The sequence below is a fragment of the Dipteris shenzhenensis genome, chromosome 24 (assembly GCF_047967505.1).
Source record: "Dipteris shenzhenensis isolate YYH24624 ecotype China chromosome 24, Dip_SZ_1.0, whole genome shotgun sequence".
NCBI lineage: Eukaryota > Viridiplantae > Streptophyta > Polypodiopsida > Gleicheniales > Dipteridaceae > Dipteris > Dipteris shenzhenensis.
This window is the reverse complement of record NC_141619.1, coordinates 28,763,749-28,786,094: the sequence shown is the minus strand read 5'-3', so window position 1 is coordinate 28,786,094 and position 22,346 is coordinate 28,763,749. Positions and strand designations below refer to the sequence as shown.

At 42.8% G+C, this 22,346-nt stretch overlaps 1 protein-coding gene across 6 annotated transcripts in view; it reads left to right on the top strand.

Moving 5' to 3' along the window:
- Positions 1 to 22,346, top strand: part of LOC147886454 (uncharacterized) — a 225,903-nt gene that overhangs the window by 24,233 nt on the left and 179,324 nt on the right. For 4 of the 6 annotated variants that reach the window (XM_087395192.1, XM_087395188.1, XM_087395190.1 and 1 more), the window contains exons 3-6: positions 901 to 1,022; positions 19,267 to 19,361; positions 19,543 to 19,737; positions 19,936 to 20,065. In XM_087395192.1, the coding sequence (XP_087251318.1) occupies positions 901 to 1,022; positions 19,267 to 19,361; positions 19,543 to 19,737; positions 19,936 to 20,065 (542 nt within the window). The remainder of the gene's footprint in view (positions 1 to 900; positions 1,023 to 19,266; positions 19,362 to 19,542; positions 19,738 to 19,935; positions 20,066 to 22,346) is intronic. The other 2 variants (XM_087395193.1, XM_087395191.1) reach the window with 2 other exon arrangements.

Below are 22,346 nucleotides of genomic sequence, written 5' to 3'. Positions count from 1 at the left end.
CTCTGGGCTGTGTCTAGGGTGACCCCTCGTCTCTGTCGACGGTCCCCCCTGAGGAGAGCTGTGATAGGTCGGACCTCAATAGAATGTGGTTTGGGCACTGTTAGTCTCGTGAGAGAGAGAGAGAGATAAAGAGAGAGAGAGAGACAGAGAGAGATCAGGCCATAGAAAGAGTTTTTGCAATGTCAGGCAATTGATTTGTCTTCATGAATGATGACAGGTGAGTTGAGTAGCTCACCAGTTGAGCAAAGCATTTTTGTGAACTTGAGCAACTCAAGCACTTGTTGAGCTGAGAATTCTTATATCGACCGAACGCCTTTTTGTAACACTTTTTGTAATATAAGCTTGTTAATACATACAAACTTGTTATGAATCTTGGTCTTATGAATATTACATTCTTGTATCGACATAACATCTTTTTGTAATATAAGCTTGTGAATATATACAAACTTGTTATGAATATTGGTCTTATTGAAAAATCCTGATATTTATATGGATTTAGTCGTTGGGATATTGCATTCATTCTAGATGATCGTTGTGTTTGGTTGTGTTTCTATCTCCATTTAACTGGCCATACATATTGACACTTGAGCAATCGTTATGTTGGAGGTTGATGAAGTGCTATTGCATTAGTAACTAGAATATTACAATGTATTTACAAATTATTGTTGTGATATGTAAGAAGAAATTTCTTTACTTTGCATGTCAAAACAGTAAATTTAGCTAAAAAATTGTCTACATGTAACTTGGTTGTTTTCCTTTTGAACAAGAAGTTTTTCCAATATACTTGATAGAAGGACAACGTTGAAGCTCTTTGGTGAATATTTACTGTACAGGGCCTTGCTCTTATTTGCAAGCTGCTAGAGACATGCAATCTGATATTTGTTGTGGTTCTCTTTGCAGTGAGCATACAAGAGATTTACTAATTGAGTCTACAGCAGCCCGACTGTGGCATTATAGTCGGACAAAGTTTGGGAGATCGTTACGAACTTCAAGCCACCTCGTTCTCCTCAGTGGACCACCAGGTTTTATATGTCTGCATATCTGATTTACATCCCCTGAACATTGGTTCTGGTTAGGCTGCTGCATATTTAGGGAATTATTCTATTTTTTCTTTCTGTGCAAAAGGATGGTTTCTGTTTTCTATACACACACGCGTGCGCACACATGCGTGCGTGTGTGCGTGTGTGTGTGGAGACACAATCAACAAATGACAGAAATCATTGAGTCTTTGGAGATTCCACTTTTTCCAAGTTTCACTATTTCTAGACGTCACTTGGGCAATCTTTTTATGATTGTCTATGTGTTCTTCATATAGATTTCTTTGTTTACTTGTCTTATATCAACATTTTTTGATGTTGTAATTGCATGTTCCTTCTTTGGGGACTGCTTCTTGTAATATAAACATATATGGATTTCACTTAAAAGAAATGTGTGTGTGTATGTGTAGGCCATTCTATGGGCTACCCATAGGTGCCACTCATTCCTTGGTATGTGCCTTATAGGCCTAGTTATAGGCAGTTAGGACACCTGGTACAGTTAGTACATGTACCAGTTAGGACAGTTAGTCCAGCTAGGACACTGTCCCAGGGTTTCATCATATAGGGTGTACTTCGTACTTTTTTGGCTATTGCAGCAGTTCATACAGCAGCTCGTTTTTGCCTCCATTGCTTCCCGAGCTGTTTGGCAGCTGGTCACCCATTTTTCTAGGTGTTGTCTACACGTGTGAACATTCAGGGCTTTGCGGGAGAACACGCTTTCGGAGCACTTGCTGCAAAGGAGACTCTTTTTCGGAGCATTTTTCACTTGCTGCAGTTGCTGTATGGACAGCCGCCTCACATGTGTGGTCTGTTGTACGGGCTGCTATATGGTACATTCAAAGCATATACGGACCCGTACGAATTCAGTTCGGCCACATGTGTGACCTGTACGGAGTGCTTCAAGGCTGTACGGATTGTTTCGGTGCATCTCTCTTGCTGCACGGTGCATTCATGACCTATATGGTGCTGTACGGGCTTGCTGCGTGAAGCATGCCAGCATTTGATGCCTCTTTTCAGCAGATTTGTTCATTTGGTGGCTCGTACTTCAGTTTTGAAGCTTGCTGCTACCCTTTGGAGACCTGAGCTCATTTGCTCTCATTTCCTGTTCCTTTGCCTCGCATTGGCTAATTGTTAATGGGTGAAAATGTGGGCTGTGAGATTATCTCCTCTGGTTGCGACTGCACTAATTTCGAGGTGTTCTCCTCGTGGGAGCACATTCTCTTGCTGTAATTCCTTTTTCCAGCCTTCTCTTGGCACCCTTCATTGCCATTTGTTGTCCTTTTCACCTCTCCTCCAAGGGTGACTACCTATGCTCAAGTTTGGAGCTATTTTCTTGCTGTAATTCTGGTCTGCCGTTATGTGTGCAAACTATATTTTGAACAAATGTCCCACAAGGCTTTGAAAACCATTACACCTTATGAGGCTTGGACAGGTCATAAGCCCATAATTTCTCACATGAGGACTTTTGGATGCTTGGCATATGCACATGTGCCTTCGCGGACACGAACAAAGTTGGATGAAAAAGCTGTCAAACGCATTTTATTGGGTACAGCTCAAAAAGCAAGGGCTACAAGCTCTACCAACCCCGCACGGGCAAGGTTTTTGTTAGTAGGAATGTTGTGTTTGATGAATCTGCAACTATGCCTTGGCTGGACTGTAAAAAACAGCCCACTGTTGATGCCACATATATCTTTGACAGCTTTATGCCTTTGTTTCCGTCAGACTCCCGTGATGATGTCACATCTAAGGTTCCTCCTCCTTCTAATGGTCATTTACAACCACGTGCAGTCTGAAAATCAGCACGATTTACAGCCTCATATGCCTCACATTGATCAAGATGCTGTGCACAGGGCCATTGAACAAGAGAGAGTTGAAACTCAGGAGCCCAAAAGGCTTCACCGTTGGCCCTTCGACACTCTAAAAGACAGCAAACAAGATGCTCCTTTGCCAGCCCGTACTAGAGTATTTGTCGGGAAAGAACACACTAATTTGGTTGCTTCTGCATTGGTTGCTACAACATGCAATGAAGAGCCATTATGCCATAAGCATGCCTTTGAAAATGAATGTTGGTTGAAGGCTATGGAAGCTGAATTGGATTCCATCCATTAGAATAACACTCTTGGGACTAAGTGGGTATACAAGATTAAACAGAAAGCTGATGATTTAGTGGACCGTTACAAAGCCCGTCTTGTTTCTAAGGGCTATGCACAGCACCAAGGCATCGACTTTGAGGAGACTTTTTCCCCCACTTCTAGGATCACTACTATCAGGATTGTTATTGCCTTTGCTGCCCACTTTCATTGGGAGGTACATCAGCTTGATATTAAGACAGCTTTTCTTCATGGAAACTTGCAAGAGGAAGTCTATGTTACCCAACTTGCTGGCTTTGAGGTTGAAGGTTTTGAAAGGAAGGTATGCCAGTTAAAGAAAGCCCTTTATGGATTGGAACAGGCACCCCGGGCTTGGTATTCCAGGAAACATGCTCATTTGCCTAGTCTAGGCTTTCAAAACAGCCCTACAGAGGCTACGCTTTACATCCGTAAGAGTGGGACAGATTTGCTGATTTTAGTACCCTATGTGGATGACATGCTTGTGATTGGGATACATGATGAGCAAATTGCAGCTTTTAAGGTTGACTTGCACAAGACATTTGCTATGTCTGATCTTGGTCTTTTGCATTATTATCTGGGTATTCAATTTGAAAGCAGTGAGGGGTATTTTGATGTCACAATCTTGGACAGCTTTTGCAGCATTTTCAGATTGAGGATTGCAAGCCAGTATCCACACCATTAGAGCCTGGTTTTCACTTCTCATCTGAGGTTGGCAGTGGTGCATGTGATGTCACTCTCTATCAACAGGTAGTTGGTTGTTTGATTTATTTATGTCATACCAAACCCGATCTTCAGTATGCTATCTCACAACTGAGCAGATATATGCACAGCCCCTCTATACACCATTGGCAAGTCGTGAAACGTGTCTTCTGGTACCTTGAAGGCACTCAGAATTTGGGCCCCTCTCTGAGGCAAATTCTTCACTTGTTATGCATGGATTCATTGATAGTGATTGGGCTGGCTGTTTCGACACCCGTGTGTCACATAGTGGCAACTATTTCATACTTGGTACTTCATGCATCTCTTGGCTTAGCACGAAGCAGACTACAGTGCTATTTCTAGCTGTGAGGCTGAGTACATAGCAGCTTTTACAGCTACAGTGGAGTGTGTTTGGCTCCAGAAGCTACTTGCAAATGTTTATGCATGTCAGACTCCTACTGTCATCTTCACTGATAGTCAGAGTGCTTTGGCTATTGCACGAAATCCAGGGGTCTATGCCCGCACAAAGCATATTGAGGTTCACTATCACTATGTCCGAAAGAGATTATCAGTAGGTGTTATTTAGTTGTCTTATGTTCCCACTGAAGACAACTTGGTAGATCTTTTTACGAAGGCTCTTCCTCCAACTAAGTTTGAAGCTTTCCGGCAAGCTTTGAACTTAGTATCTTTTGTGACTTGATTTGCTATGCTCTGTACAGTCATAGGTTGCTATATCTATACAGGATGAACATGTGCAACCATGACATTAGTTCTTTAGGTATTCTGTGATGTGTCCAAGATGCTTCAGCCCATACCATGGAGGGGGGTTTGTAGGCCATTCTATGGGGTATCCATAGGTGTCACTCATTCCTTGGTATGTGTCTTGTAGGCCTAGTTATAGGCAATTAGGACACGTGGTACAATTAGTACATGTACCAGTTAGGACACTTAGTCTAGCTAGGACACCCTGTCCTAGGATTTCATCAGATAGGGTGTACTTTGTATTCTTTTGGCTATTGCAGCAATTCATTACAGCAGCTCGTTTTTGCCTCCATTGCTTCATTATTTGAGCTTCTATTGCTTGCCCTAGTCTATAGTGTGTACACACACACTTCTTTTTTTGGGGGTGAAATCTTTGATTGCTTTATATTACAATATAGCTAGCTAGAAAAAAATTGGCAAGCGAAAATAGTACATCAAGCGAAGATGTCCATGTAGGACAAATATACATCCTGATCTATGCAGTGAGTTTGCAAACAATCAAAGAGCGATTGTTGCAAGGAACGACGGAACTGGATCACCAAAGACTCTGTGATTTCTAGCTTTTCAAAGATTCCAGAGTGCCCAGTAGCGAACCCAGGTAAAGACCAAATCAAAATCTGCCTGTTTGGGATATATCCCAAACAACAAAAAATGCTTGCCAAAAACAGCTTGAGAGAATCTCAATTTCAATCTGTCGCAACAAATACCCAAGAAATTCTGTGTCTCAGAGCAATTCCAAACGATATGAGATGTAGATTTTCGGGGAGCTAAACACCGATGACAGATAGCAAGAGCAATATGTCTGCAAGATAAAAGCTGTCCTAACGGTACAACCCACAGCAAAACACGCCATAAAAAGACCTGTTGGCGTAAAGGAAGTTTAGAGTGCCAAATCTGCTTTAATCTCTCTCTCCACCATTTGAGTGGACGATGCAATGCCCAAATTTGATCAGCTCTGTCTGACACCAAAGGTGGTGATAACAAAACTCTATATAGAGAAGAGACTGTGATATGAGACAGCCTCAAAGGATGAATAGATGAATATAAAGGAAGAAGAGTCCAATCCTGAAGTCTGTCTCGAAACTCTAATGACGGTACTGGCTGAAATGGCTAGAATCATTCAAGAAATGACTTGCCATATTGGACGATAGTGCATGTCCAAACCATATTTTGCAGCAGCCAAAGGAAAATATAAAATAATGCCATCATCATTGATAACATCTGCAATAACGGAAATCCCTTTTGAATTAAGAAAATAAGAGCGTCGAGGCTCCTGCAAAGACAAGGGAGTAGAAAGAAAGAAAGAAAGAAAGAAAGAAAGAAAGAAATTTTATTAGAGTCTTCGGAAGATTGATGGGTCTATGAGACTGAGAGAAAACCTGATACAAATCACAGTAAGGGTGGAGCTACTAAAACGAGCATCATCACCCGTGCTGAATCCTAAGTCTGATCATACATAATCAAATACATCTGGGTATGACAATGAAAAGAAAAAAGACTGGAGCGGAGCAGAATCCTCCGTACGTCATGTCGCCCTAGCTAGTGCATAGCCGGTGATGGGATGCTGGTGTTCGTCAAGGGGTCCCGTGCGTCTCGGTCTCCTGGAGGAGGCTCGACATAAGACCAGAGCTACCGTGACTCTCGTGGGGCATATCCTGGGTCTAAACAATGACGGGAGGTTCCCCAGAGTGATCTGTGTCCCCCCTCGATGTCTCGTGTGTCGTGTTGTGGTCGTCGGGGTCGGGGTCTCTGTCACGTTTGCGGCTAGACACTGGACGATCAATGTCACTCGATGGGAAGAACTCTGTAATCCTGCTCTGAGAGGTGTCTGATGGTGTGGCTAAGCCCTGTCGCCTGAGTAAGTACTCTCTGTGTCGGACCCCCTCGTGAATGAATGCTATGAGACATCTCTGATTTGGGTAGGCGAGGAATCTGGAAAGGCGCCCGGAGCCGTCTCTGAAGAGAGAGTGGTAGCGCCCTCGGATCTCGTAGTACATTGGGCACCTGAAAATAAAATGCTCCTCCGACTCAACCTCCTAACAGTCGCACAATATGCATATGCGATGCTCCCTGGGGATCCCCTCTGCTTTGTCGCTCTCTATGCGGAGGCCGTGTGATGATACCCGACATTGTCCGATGGAGATCCGTAGTGAGTGAGACATATGAAGCTCAGTGTACCCCAGTGGTGTGATGAATCCCTCCTCCGAAATATGAAGACAGTAATCTCTGTAGAAACTCAGCTTCACTGGGAGCTCCCTCGGCTCCAACCAAGTCTTGAAGATGTGTAGCTGCAGGAGATCATCTCGAATGACGTGGTTGGTGTGGCCCGATCGGGATGGTGGGTGGGAGTATTGGAGGGGCATCTAAACTGTACTTAAAAGGAGGTATCCTATCGATGTGAAACCGTAGTCTCACAAACCATCTGTGAGTCCGTGCATACCAGCATTGCTCGTCTCCCTCTGCTGCCAACCTCATGGAGGAATCGAGAGCCAACCATGGCAACCTCTGTCTCCCTGATGTCCAGTCCCCATATGATCTAACCCGGTGTAGATATGTGATGGTTTGAAAGGCTGCATCTAGTTGGAGTGGAGAAGCACCAAACTCGGCCTAAATGATGTGATGTGGTACAGATGGTTTTCCCCAGATCATCCGTGAGAGCATGGGGATCTGCAAGCGCTGCACCCGTGTCCACTCTATCTCTGACATGTCAGGTCCCTAACAAGGGCTGTCATACATACTGGTGATAAGGAAAAAAAAGGAAAGACAACCAGGAATTATGTACTTCACCATGTCAGATAGGTGAGACTTCATAGGGATCAGCTGCAATGTGGGCTCGTAGATGATGAGCTTATGAACCAGATTCCAGAGTATGTGTCTTTGTAATAGGCACCGAGACAAACCCCCACCAAAAAAAAACTGACTGAACATGGATCACACAGACTCAAAGAGAGACAAAAGACTACACAGCCCGAAACAGATAAAGTTAGAACTGAACTTCCCCCCAAAAATCAGAGAACAGTCAGCCTCAGAATACTATAAACCTACAGCCAAAACTCCTAAGCTTCCATCAGGGACAACAGCTTGTAACTCTCCCCAAAGCTGCAGTCAACGACCAAAGAGTGAAAGGGACTGGAATATCAGATCGCATCAACCATCTCTGCCTTACAAATCCACTTCCAGCATATGTATCCTTCTCCTGCCCACAGAGTACTCCACGCTCATACTTCACGTCGCCAACAGTCCTTCAGCCAGCAGAAAACGATACACAGCTATGCCTTAAGCTTTACTAATCCATAGCTCATCACCAATCACGCACAAGCCCAATGGAAGACACCTCCAGCAACAGCCCTTTCATATGATCATAGCTAGACAATGCATTCTCTGCATCATTTCTGTTATCACCCACATTCCTTCCTATAACGTTGGTATTTAGTAGCCTCTCTTGCATTTGCTCACGTGCAAACGATGATCGTCCAGCCTGTGAGGTAGCCATGCTCAGCCAACTACAGACAGCTCGCTATCTCTGGAGATCTTCAAGGCCAAGGTCTCCTCAGCATCACCGGCTCACAAACTCCCCTTCATGAAGATAACCAGCAGCGTCCGCAACAGCCCTTCTCTCCCATTCAATCTGAATTCACCACGTAGCTGAACCCCTACCTCAGTCGGTACAGGTAAAAGATTTTATCTTTGGACTAAATGATTAGATCAAGATGGAAGTTCGGGCGAAGTATGCGAACACGCTAGATGAAGCAATTGCCATAGCCTTGAACTATGAGGATGCCAAAGGGAACATACCAAGTGGGTTTGTGCAGGTTGGGACTCACTATGAATACCCGAAGAAAACTAGGTTTAAGAAGAAGTGGATTAGCAAAGGGAGTGCCTCACAGCCTAGTGGTCAAGCCAAGCATGTGAAGCGAGTTGAGACTCCTAAACCAAGTACTACCATTGGAGCGAAAAGAAAAGTAAAACCAATGGTAGTCCGGGCTTGGTTGAAGTCCTCTTTGAACCCAGAGCAAAGAGACAAAGTGAGGAGAGAAGGCTTGTGTTTTGGATGCCTCTAGCCTCATCAGTGGAAAGATTGTCACGAAACAAGGATCGTTGGATGGCTGAGATGGTGATCTCAGTATGCGATGTGGAAATGGAGGAAAGTCCCAGAGCAGAACAGATGCAGATTCAGCTAGCGGGATCTTCTCAAAGGTCAGTACTTGTTTTGTTATGTGTGTCTGTTGCTAAGCTAGTAAACAGTGTACTTAATAATATCCTATCAAAGCCCGCAGCAACGGGGTATACAGCCTTTAACGATACGGAGTTAATTAAGATGAAAGGGCAAGTAGCCAATCATGACGTCATTGCATTGTTTGACTCAGTCAACGCACAATGTAATTAACTCCAAGCTTATAAAGAGGCTGAAATCAAAGACTAGCCTGTCTGACTATGTATACACAGTCAGAATGGCAGATGGAAGATCAACTGAAGTATGGGACCAAAGGGTTACCCAGTTGGAACTTCGAATTTAGGACTATATAGAGAAGTTTGATTTTGAAATGACAAAGCTTGCTCACGCAGATATAGCCCTAGGTAAGGCTTGGCATTCTAGGAAGAATCCAGCCATAGATTGGAAAAAGCACATTTATCAATTCAAGATGAATGATGTGCTGTATGTCTTGCGAGGTGAAAAAGATAGACCTCAAGGACCGTTGGTTTCCGTAATGGAAGTTCGAAAAGCTCAAGTAGAGTTTGTGTTTCTTTGTACAGCATCGGTAGAGCCGATTGATGGTCCTTCGGCTAGCACTGATGTTACCCAAAATGGAGAGATGGCCAAGTTGGTTGATCAAATAGTAGACGAGTTCTCTGATTGTTTTAGGGATGAGTTACCTTATGGGTTACCTCTAGAACGAAATGTTTAACATAAGATTGACTAATTCCGGGTGCAGAACCTGTAAATAGACCTCCCTATAGGTTAAGTTTTACCGAAGAAGCGGAGGTACGAAGACAATTGGAAGAATACCTCAAGTTGGGGCAGATTCAACCCAGTTTCTCACCTTTTGCTTCGCCAGTGATATTGAAGAAAAAGAAAGATGATACTTTTCACCGTTGTATAGATTGCAGAGCACTGAATAATATGGTCAGATGGAAAGAATCAACCAAATTTTAGAGGATATGCTTAGAGCATATGTGTCATTGAGGCAACATGCATGGGACAAGTGGTTGCCACTGTTAGAATTTGCCCACAATGATAGAAAACATTCCTCTATAGGGTTCAGTCCGTTTGAGTTGAACTATGGTCATAGACCAGTAAATCCAACTACAGTTGGAGTACCTCAGAAAGTGCCTAGTGCCGCGAACTTTGTGTTAGAAATGACCCAACAGAGGGTACACTCAGCGGAAGACTTATAGTAATGCCTAGGAGCTCACACAGTGTGCGGTGTGGGTGTGGAATCACAGACTTCTTTACTTATGTGCATACAATAGGTGTACAGACTCATTAATAGACAATGAACCAACCGGATAGAGAAACCACCAATATATATATTTCCGTCCACAAATATGGACACAATACAAAAGAGAGATCCAGAGTCCCACCAATGGTGTGGTCCTCTGATCTTACCACAAGGTACTTCTCCTATCTGCTGGCTATCTCTAGACTCATGCCGGCGTGCTCCACCTGGAGCTTCTGTAGATTTTCCGTCCAGATCACAACACCTTGCTGCCCTGAGAGACAGCCAAGGTTCAGCCCTTGAGAGCTCATTCTGCAGCACACCTTCTACTCTCCTTCACCTCCAAGATGAGGCCCAAGAAAATGTCTTCTGGCTGCTCCTGTCTGCTGCTGGTTCTGCTGAACTGTTGGATGTGAAATGAGGCCCAGGGCCTGTCCTTTTATAGGCCCCAAGGGGTCTGACAAAAAACCGACCAGCCTGCAGCAGACTGGCCGACCAGTCTGTGGCTGGTCCAGCCCTAAAAGGGCACACAATCCAGGGCTTTTGGCCCAAACTTCTAGGGCCCTTTGGCCCTCCATTCAAGGCAGGGATCCAGCCTATATAAGGCCTGCCTTCTGCCCACTGACAGCCATATTTGCTGCTCCATATCTGGGCCTGCACATCCTGCCATATCTGCGCCTCTGCTAGGTCCTCTTCCCAGCCACGTGTCCTGCGCCGTACTCTTGTACATCCTGCTGTCCTGACCCGCCTGTACTGCGCCATCATAAGGGTCTGTTGCAGGCCCTTCACCTGCCCACTACCCTCACCATGCTGATGCCATCTGCAGGTTCCAATCCTGTGAGGTGCTGCCCATGTGGCAGCCCCCTCTCTTTCTTCTCTCTTGGGCACATCCTGCCCTAGGTCTCCCTCCCCCACGCACTCCTCGTTTGGGGGCTTACAGATGGGGAGGTGACCTCCAACACTTTGTGGTTTAGATGCGGGAGATGCTAGCACTTGTGGCCAAGCCATGGATAGAGCTAAGGCGTATGCAGATGAAAACAGATCCGTTAGAGAATTTAAGGAAGGAGAAAAAGTTTTTCTCAGAGTTCCTTCGCACTCTAAGTCTTCGATTGTAGGAGAGTGTGCTAAGTTATCACCCTGATATTGTGGGCCGTGGTTAATTCTAAAAAGAGTAGGCAAGGTGGCCTATAAATAGAATTACCATAGGGTTGTAAGGTGCACCAAGTGTTTCATGTTTCTCGTTTAAAGAAATTTTTGCATACAGGTGACTTACTAATTGAGGGTGTTGTTTTGTTTCAGGAAAAAGAGGATAATGCAGGACGCAAACCAACAAGAATCTTGGACCGAGGAACAATGCAAGTACGCAATCGAAAGATACTGACGGTGTTGGTTGCATGGCATGGTTTACCGCTATCAGAAGCTACTTGGGAATCCGTATACGAGTTACGGAGAGTGTTCCCAGACTTTATCATTGAGGACGCTGATGCCTGAAGAGGGAAGGAATGTTATGCTCAAGTTGAGGCAACATGATCTCGAAAGAGTCAGTCGACATTTTCCTTTATAAAGGATCAATGTTTGTATTATATTTATTGGGCTTCATGTAAATGGTCAAAGGGGTTAATGTCAAGGTCCTTGATGAGGGTGACAAGGCACTGACGAGATGGATCTAAGGCTATGGGTCTTAAATGCATTAAGTGTGGAAATGTGCCTAGGGGCAAGTGAATAAATTGATATTCCAAGAGAGGGGTAGTAAAGATGCATTTAAGAGGTACCCTAGAATGAAGACATGTGGCATAATAGATCCATCTAGGGAATTGGGGCTTGGTGGAATATGCAAGCAGGAGCTTTCACGTAAGATTGTGCAAGGAGAGTAGCTTTAACGTAAGATTGTGCAAGGAGAGTAGCTTTAACGTAAGATTGTGCAAGGAGAGTTTGCTACCATGGAGATTTGACTGGGAGGATAATTTGAGTGCTTGCCCCGTGATTGATCGTTGAATTGGGAACATGAAACATGTTTTAGTATAGGGAATGTATCAAAAAATGCCCAGAAGCACTCACAAAAAAAAAACCGGTTGTTGAAGAGGAGTTTTACAAGCCCAAAGCTGCTTTAATCTCTTTCTCCACGACTTGGCTGGGTGATGCATTCGCCAAATAGAATTACCTTTCTCTGAAACCCAAGGTTGAGGCAAAAGGATTTTATACAATGTAGGCACCGTAATCTAAGATAGCCTCAAAGGGCGAGAAGAGGACCCTGGTGAAGTCAAATTGTACGGACGTACAGACAGCATATGGACACTGTATGGGGGCCGTACAAAAGTGCGGATGGAAGAGGGAGGTTGTATGAGGTCCTTGACGGGATTGTATGGGAAGAGGTTGCTCCTCTCCTCTCTCTCACGCTTCACCTATACACACACACATCTATCTATCTATCTGTGTGTGTGTGTGTACAGTTGTGTCTTCGAGCCGGATTTCGTACTACTTCTGGCAAGCTAATCTGGATATTTGGCATTTATCCACCGGGGCCTTACTTCATCGTTTCTTCACATGGGTGTGATACTGGGGCCTCTAGACTCTATGGAACGACAGAAACCATAGTGTTTTTGGAGATTCCTGTTTATCCAAGTTTTCGTATTTCCGGATGTCACGAAGGCAATCTTTTTATAAATGCCTCAGTACTCGTCAAATAGATTCATGTATCTACTTGTCTTATATTGAAATCTTCTGATACTTTGTAATAGCGAGTTTCACACAAAAAAGTGTGTGCATATGTATATGTATATATACATATACATATGTATGTATGTATAGGTATATGTATGTATATTGTTGGAAATATTGTAATATTTAAGACAGTTGCTAATTAAATAGTTAGTTCAAAGTTGCTTCAGTACTGGAGACATTTTAGATGATAGCTTCCCTTCTTCAACATGGTTCTCTCAAGCACCTTAGTATAAGGTTAAGTAGTCGTAGATTTGGAAGGTTACGAGGGTTTTGATGGAGTACAATCCGTGGCTAATCGGTGCCGAATTACCGGTTCATGTGGACTAATTCATTACCACTATTAAGCTGACTCGTCAAGAAGGCTTCGTGAACCAACAATCCATCTTTTTTGCATTGCAAATTGCCTAGGCATTGATACCATGCTGCACTTGGCATTTTTCTCCGTTGAGAAAAAACAAAATACGAATAGTTAACATTATGTAGTCAGGAACCTTAGGTTGTGGCTTAATTATGGGCGAATTAGTGGATGTGACTTTCTTAACCTGCTCTAGCACAGTTTGACTGAAGGTGCTGTATTCTGGCAATGAAGAGTTTTGGTATTTTACAGTTTTAGCCCTAACTTGCGTTGAAGAAACCCCGTTTCTATTACCAAGTAGTCAGGTAGCAAGAACAAAATGTATGTATATTGTAGAATGGATATGAAGTGAAGTACAAGTCATATTAACTAACCCTAGTAATTGGCTTAAGGACTAATAGTCCTAAGAGTCATACATTGACTAACTGGACTAGTATCCCGAAATCTAACTAGAACTAAAGGTCCTAGTCCTACAAGCCTATACTAGGATTAGGTCTAACAGACTCCCCTATATCGTATGGTTGAAGTACTTTGGAAACATATTAGAGATACTTGGAAGTTATGCCATGGTTGCACATGTTCATCTAAAAGGAAATAGGAACTTGGTATAACAAATGGAATCAAGTGTAAAGCTTGCCGAAAAGCTTCAAGCGTGGGTCGTGGAAGCGCTTTTGTGGAGATATCTACCAGGTTATCTTGCGTGGGAACATAGGACAAGTGAACACTCCCTTTTACCAGGCTCTCTTTGACATAATGTTAATGAAATTCAATGTGTTTAATGCGTGCATGAAGCACTCGATTACACACAATGGCTCAAGTACTTTGTCTATAGTGTAGAAAAGTGGTGGGAGATGTTTGACCAGCATCAAGGCTTGCAAGTAGTTTTTGGAGCCAGATACATTCTACTATAGCTATAAAAGCTGCCATGTACTCACTATGTGACACTATTGTCATAACATCTTGCCCAATCACTATCTGTGAATGCATGCAGAGTAAGTAAAGAGTTGTGACCATAAAGAAGGCCTAAACCTTGGGTGCCTTTTAAGTAGCAGAAGACATTTCACCACCTACCAATGCTACATTGTCATAGGGACATGAATTTTCTAGACATGTGAATGTCTTTGGCCTCTCGGTGATTAGAATTGTAAAGAGGGCTAATCCAGTGTATTAATTCCATGGGCCTAGGCAAGGAGTTGAAGGGCAAGAGAGGGGTAAAAATCCCACTACTAAAAATAGCTCCATAGGCCATGCTTGGCAAGCTGGCTTGGGGAGCAAGCATAAAATTAGAAATTTGCTATGAGGCAGTTTTTGGACCACAAGAAGAGAGAGAGAGGCAAGTCACAGGATGGGAAAGTGCCTCAGGGCTGTTTTAACAAATTGCCTTGCTGATTTTTGACAAACAGAGCAGTCCATGGGCTGTTTGTGAGTTGCCCGGGGTGCTAGAAGCTTCAAAACAGATTCGCCTATAGCCAGGGAGCCTCTAGAAGGATTCACCTATAGCTAGGGAGCCTTTAGAAGAAATTGCCTACTGCCATGAGCCTCCGAAAGGATTTGTCTATAGGGAGCCTCCAGAAGAATTCATCTACTGCCAGGAGCCTTCAAAAGGATTTGCCTACAGCCAGGGAGCCTCCAGAAGAAATTGCCTATTGCTAGGAGCCTCTAGAACTGAATCGTTTTTAATCAGGGAGCTGCCAGGTGAATTTGCCTTCAGCTAGGAGCAGCTAGATTGATTCGCATACCTGTCAAGAACCTCCAGATTGATTTGTTTTCATCTAGGGCCAATTGCTGGGTCTGGTGTTGCGTGCCAGCTTCGGACAACAGAGAGTTGCTTCCAAAATCCTCTATCAAATAGTTTGCATGGAGAGTCTGTCAGCTAGAGTATCCCCACTAGTGACAGCCTGTGAGAGTTGTATGGCTTGAGACGAGTTGCTAGTAACAGCTCTGGGCTGTGTGCAAACGTATTGTGTCTTTGGACAACCAGGAAGAGGGTGATTCTGCCTTGTAGGTGTTAATGGGATTTTTGGAACCATTGGCCATGCATTATGCACTGGATTTGGATGCCTGTTTGACCCAACGATTGGCTGAGCAGCATGTTGCTAGCCCTGGCCAGTGTTGAGATTCAGTTGGGCTGTGTTTGGACAGGTGCAAGGGCATTCAGCTTTGATGTGATTTTGCCTATTGAATAAAGAAATAAAGAAATACTGAAAGGGACGCCAAGGTTTGGGGCCAATCTGGTGTTTGGTTTCTTAGCAGGAGCGATCTAGCTCCCCATTGTGGGTTATGTGTTCTCTTTTTGTTGCTGAAATTATTTTTCTAAGTGGCTGATTATTTGCTGCTTAATATTTATTCACCGCCCTTTATCTATCTAAAGGCTGGTTTCAGTGGTTCCATTGTCAGGACTTTACCATCTTACTCAAGAGGTGAGCTTGTGGGTGTCGTTGGGGCAAGTACTATTTACTGGAAGTTATTTGCAGCCAAGAGAATCATGGAAATTGAATGGGAGGAGGTGTTGCAGTTTTCTTAGGAAGAGCAATCCTGGCCTCGTGTGGAAAAAGAGGCTGGAGATGAGGAGGATGAAGATGCCATGTTTAAAGAATAGTTGGTAAGAGCTGCGGGATCTCTAGCTCAGCTCACTCAGGATGCATGGTTTATGGAGTTCCTTAGTGCTCCTCTGAAGCCTAAGAAGAAGAAGATGACTCATGGGCAGCAGCCTGGTGATACGCCATTAGTTATGCCTCATGCACAGGATGTTTCCGTGCCACAATCTGATTTTGGACCTGGTGCTGGTTTCAATGGTCAAGGAAATAATTTTCAGTTTATGAATCAGGGGCAGCAAGCTTTTCTATGCATCCAAGATATTTTGGAGGAGGTTCAGTGTTTGAGGCTATGGTTGGACAGCCTATGCAAGATGTTAGAATGCCTGGGAACTATCCTACTGGTTTTCAGCTTGGTACACAAGGTTTTTAGGGACAAATGTTTGGGGAAATGCAAACTGGAATGCCTAATATGATGTATGGAAATATTGGTATGTAGCAAGGAATGCAGACTAGGATGCATGGTAATACGGGAGACCTTACTGGTATGCCCAGAATGCAGGAAAGGGGACCTAGAATGGTAAACACTGCGATGAGTGTGCGATGGTTTATTCTTTCATGCATGTCATGATGTACTTCCGCACTTGAGCTTGCTCTTGCGGTTTTCATTCATACTTAATGAAGTAATCTTTTTGAAAAAAAAAAGTGCTCAAAATGAGGGAAATTTTGCGGAGCCTCCATTTTTACAGCCACCAATATATGATAATTTGATACCGAAGGGAAGCCTAAAGACTTCAAAGAAGGTTGGGAAGCAGAGGCCTTTAATGGTGGTCAGGATAGATTGAAGGCTTGAACGCCAACAGTTTGATGCAGACTAACTTCATTGATTTTTCCAAAATCAGGAAGGTAGCCACTTTCTTAAAGGGAAATGCATTACAGTGGTTCCAATTTGCTTTGCAGGGCAGGGCACCAGTCACTTGGTTGATTTCAAACAGGTGTTTTCAGCTGCGTGGCTGACTACCACTTTTGAGGTAGATATCAGGACAGCCTTGCATAAACTGGATGTAAACAATTGCTATAACCAAAAGCATTGCTACCCATTAGTTCTAATAGGCATGTGCCACTATCCGAGCAAGTTGAAAAGTATTGTTGTGGGCTGCCAAAAGAAATCCCGGATTATTGCACTAAAACTAAGGTGACTAATATGTCACAGGCAATCGAGAATGCCAACATAACATATGCACTTTTGCAGGGCAGGACTGGAGCTTCAAAGGCAGTAAGAAGGATGAATTTAGAAAGAAAGAAAAAATCAGCAAGCCTGCTATGGCTGTTCTCGTTTTGCAGGTCAGAGGCGTAATAAACCAAGTTTTGAATGGCTGTCCGCTGAAGAGCCTTGATGGAAGTTCATAAATGCTTTCATTGCAAAGAAGAAGGCCATCGAACCAGAGAGCCCAAACTGTAAGAGAGCAGGGTTGAGGTTGCACTTTCAGCCTTAACCTTGCATATTCTCTCGCTCTTTTACAAGTGCTTGATTTTGCCCTATTAGGGTATTGTTTTCTCATGCCTCTAAAGATTACTTCCCATTTAGGGTATTGTTTTCTCATGCCTCTAAAACCCTATTAGGGTATTGTTTTCTCATTACTTCCCCCTTGAGCTTTGCTATTGGAGTTTCATTTATACTTAATAGAAGTCTTTTCTTTGAGGAAAAATATGGTATGCCGGCTGCATGAGACCCGTTATGGATTGAAGCAGGCACCCCTGGCGTGGTATGCCAAGGTTAATGCACATTTGATGCGCCTTGGTTTTGAGAACAGCCCCACATAATTAACAATTTCTGTCAGAAGTGTGGAGCAGATTTGATCGTATTGATTCTTTATGTGGATGACATGTGTATCACCAGGCTAGATGCTCAGCAAATTGCAGCCTTCAAGGCTGATTTGCAGCAATCTTTTGCCATGTGAGATATGGGTCATTTCCATTATTACCTTGGCATCTATTTTACTTCTTTTGAGGGGAGCCAATGTAAGTATATTGTACAGCTCTTAAATCGCTTTCCATTTGAGGATTGTAAGCCGGTTTCAACACCTTTGGAGGCTGGCGTCCGTTTCTTCTCAGAGGATGGGAGTGATGCATTTAATGCCACTTTGTATCAGCGGGCTGTTGGTTTCCTGATTTATTTATGTCAAACTCAGCCTGATCTGTAGTATGCAGTTTCCTGGTTAAGTAGGTTCATGCACAAACCCAGTACACAGCATTGGCAGGTAGTGAAAGCTGTCTTCCGTTACTTTAGAGGCACGTAGGATTTGGGGCTTGTCTACCATGATAAGTCTTATTGGTTATGCATGCTTTTACAGACAGTGACTAGGCTGATTGTTTTACGACACGCGAGTGTCACATAGTGGCAACTGTTTCATGCTTGGGGCTTCATGCATTTCTTGGTTCAACAAGAAGCAGCCTACAATTGCTACTCTAGGTGTGAGGTTGAGCACAAGGCAGCCTTTACAACTACTATGGAGTGTATCTAGCTCCGTAAGCTACTTGGAGGTCTTGATGTTGGCTAGTCCTCTTCTACTACCATCTACATTGACAGCCAGAGAACCTTGGCTATTGCGCGGAATCTTGTCTTTCATGTGCGTACCAAGCACATAGAGGTTCACTATCACTATGTTCGAGAGCGACTCGCAGCTGGCAGACATACAATACAATTGTCCTCCTATGTTCTGACCAAGGATAATTTAGTAGATCTATTCAGGAAGGTTATACTGCGACTCGAGTTTTAAGATCTTTGACAAGCTTTACACTTGCTACCTTTTGTTACGTGATTCGGCTATCTTATCGGTTGCTATATCCCCATCACGAATGAAAATGTGCAACCATGATCTAGTTTCCAAGTATTCCTGAGATGTTTCCAGGATGGATGAAGTATCCCATGTAGGGGGGGTTTGTTGCCGCATTCCATAGTATGAGCTTTGTAGGCTAGTTAGGATTAGTTAGTTTAGTTAGTACTAGTCCTAATTAGTACACTTAGGACATTTAGTCCTAACTTGGGCCATTTACGCCACACTTGTACTTTCACTCATTATCTTTTTGCAAGTACACTCCATTGCTTCCCAGCTCCATTGCATTCCATGTTTCATGCTCACACTTCCCTTGGCTAGTCCCATTGATTAGCATACTAATTTGGGTAATACTAGGTACGCATGTCATGACATGATCAGAGCAAAGATCTCACAATATGATCTCATAACTTTAGGTATGTACATCAGCTTAAATTTGCCTGTGCATATATGTTTGCATGTCAGCTTGGGTACAATTTTATTGTTGTGCTATTAAAGGATTTTGTTCTTTGAAATTCACCAAAAGACTCCGATGAGAATAGTCAAACGCTTCATGTACTAACTTGAATGGATTAATCACTTGCTTCCACTACTTTCCTGCAGCTGGTTTAATGTCTCTGTTGCAAGTTATTGTGGGTTCTTCTTTATATCTGATTGTAAGAATCTTTTGCCTTTCTCACAGAGTTTAGAATGGATGGAGGGAAGTTTGAGTCAAGTGATTGAACCACTTTTTTTTAAGAGAATTGGGATCTGTTTTGTTATATATTTACAGGGACAGAGATTTATCAGGAGAAATTAGTGAGAGCGCTGGCCCAGTATCTGCAGACATCTTTACTGGTTCTTGACAGTGACCTCCTGGCTGAACAGGTTTGTCACCACAACATGTTTCCGGTAGTTGAAACATAGTGGAAAATCATGTTCCTTTTAAATCTTAATTTTACAGATTGTTAGAAAGCACAATTTGTGGTTGTGTGCAAACTTCTGTTGTGCTTTCGATTTTGACACCACACTTGCTCACTGAATATATAATCACTGCTTGGTGGTGTAGTATTGTAAGGAGGAAGTTCAGTTTGCAGACTCTGAATCTGGAGAGGATGATGATTATAAACAAACTGAAGCTAAAGGAGCTTGGGGTTTGGGTGCTATTGATGAGATGGATGATGCCGAAGAAGATGATGGACACCCTAGTGAGAAGTCTTTTACACAAGTTAAGGGTTTTGTTGAAGAATTGAAGCGTGTTGTGGTGCGAATCTTCTCACGATGCAAACTTGTTAAGGAAAAAACAATTCTATCTTATTAGTCTCTTTGTTCTCCCTGGTTATAGGTCATGTGTGACGTTTTGAGGTTGATGAAATTTGAAGGGATGATCGTTTTCTCGCCATGGAGTCTGTTTTTTGTTTTCCCGATTTTGAAAAGTTGCTAAAAGAATCCCTTTTTGCAGCAGGAGCTTCAGAAAAATGCTTTAGGACTGAGAGCAACAATACGCATAGCTAAAGCTGATAAGCGGGATTCAGAGCAGGATTCGGAGCAGGAGTCCCAACAGGATTCGCAGCATGATGCTGTCCAAATAGGTATAGCTAGACTACTTGGGCTTTACAAATTTCACACAACTAGGTGTACCTTAATTCAAATTACAAATTCTGAGTATAAATAAAAAAAATGGAAAGTTCTAATTATGAGAAACCAATGATGGCCATGAGTATTATTAGAGCTCAAATATTGGCCATGAGTGAGCTGTTCTATGTACGCAAGAGAATTGATTGTGGAAGCTATGCAGTTGTGGGCAAGAACCCAAATTTACCGAATCAGTTTACAACCATGTGAGAAACACCCTATCTTAGTATGTCTGCAGTGTAGAATTAATACTTGTTTTTAAAGTGTTGATTTATGAGGCTAACATTGCTAAACACTATTGCAGATTTGGATAGGGCCATTCTCATTGTGAGAGGAGTCCCTCTTCTTACTCGAGATGCACTGCCTGTTTCTTTGCACAGCCCTTCTTCTCCTTCTATAGACTTTGCTTGGGAGATCATTGCTAGTCTTATTGCATGGTAGTTTTGGTGAGGCCTTAGATGTGACTTAGACTTATGCCTCTCACCCATTCTCAACAATCTGGCAGGATATCATATACAGTCTCCTAGCCACTTGGGGCAGGATTCGTGCCATAGTGGCTAGGAGAGATGCCTTCATGAGACAGTGGGACAATGGCTTATTCTTCTCTCCAGATTGATTACGACAACCTCACTTTTGCATGATTTTTGTACGAGGCTTTTAAAGGACGTTATCATGGTTCTATGTATTTTGGTCATACAGAATAGATGTTCACTTTTTTGCGGGCCCGCCCCAAAGGAAAAAAAAGGGGAATAAATAAATAAATAAATTAAAATATAAAATATAGAAATAAATTAATTAATAAAAATAACACCATCTTTTTTAAATACTCACCTCTTCGTCCGAATTTTTATTGCCTCCCTCCCAAAAGACTTCAAACCATATTATATAACATCAATTTCAATTTATCATCCATATCGATGTAATTATTATGATTACTCTTGCTAAGAACCACTTAGCAAAAGAGGCTCCAAAAGAATATCCCAACAAAATGTATTTTCCTGAAGATTTGCGAACTTCCACTCAAAGATCAAAATGAGTTCTATTGTCACTGTGGTGGATACTTGATTTACAAAATATTCAAGAATTGCACCAAGTGATTTGCTCTCTCAATGGCTACAAAGCATTAAAGACTAAAGGCCAATTGGAAATCCTTAATTGCTTAACTCTTCTCTCATTGTTTGAACAATTATAAAATAGTTATTTGAATGCGTGTTGAATGTTCATGACACACTTGATGTTATATTTGAAGGCCCATTTTGGAGTGGGATACTTTCGATGCAATGAAGGGTACCTTAGATGACCAAATGCGCCTAGACAAGGTTTATATCTTCAACTTGAATTTGTTCACATACATGAACAATACACTTTTATGGGCTCCAAGTTCGAAAATGATTTTGGAGTGAATGCACATGAGCAAAGAAGAGCATTCCAAGCAAAGGAGGCTGCATGCAAAATGCTTTTAGATGACATGACCCTCCATCTCTCCAAATGTTCAATTAAAATAGAAGTCGACAAACAATTCCTAGTTCATGCAAAATAGGTGGACTTCAAGGGTCACTTCCCGCAGGCTTGTGATGTAGACCTTAAGGTGCTAAGGTCATCGACCTTTTGCTGTAAGGCACCTACAGCCTACTGCAAGCCTCATCACCTTGCTATTCTCTTTGGGTGCTCTTGCTTTTTAACATCCTCTTGAAATTTGTTCTTCTATTTTGGAATTCCAGCCACTCTCCTTACTTATCTGCAAGTAAATCCAAGCATTCAAGAGCTCACCGTATTGTTTATCCTAGAATACGCCTTGTTCTATGGCAGCTCTAGGATACCCTCTTGCAGCAATAACAAGCAGCCACAAGTTAAGAATGTATTGAAGAGAAGTGACAAGTCTAGGAAGCAGGCAACTTTGACCCATTTGGGGTGACACTATAAAGCGAAGATATATGGCCCAACACCAAAGTTGTCCAAAAACCATCATTGAAGCTGTCCGTAATTATCTGCATATTCAAATGGCAATCATCTTGATGCCCACACATTTTGGATGTCATATAGCAGTGGTAGACATATCAGATGGATGTAAATCTTGTAGCATAATTGGGCTTTATTGATCTGGTGCTTGTGTTGAAAACTGAGCTGGAAAATGAAAATTGTGTTTAGTGTGCAATCCCTACACAAATCGGATCACGGTGATGCTTACAAGATCCGGGCACAATATCTTTGCCGTTTCATCCCTCTATCAGTGTTCTG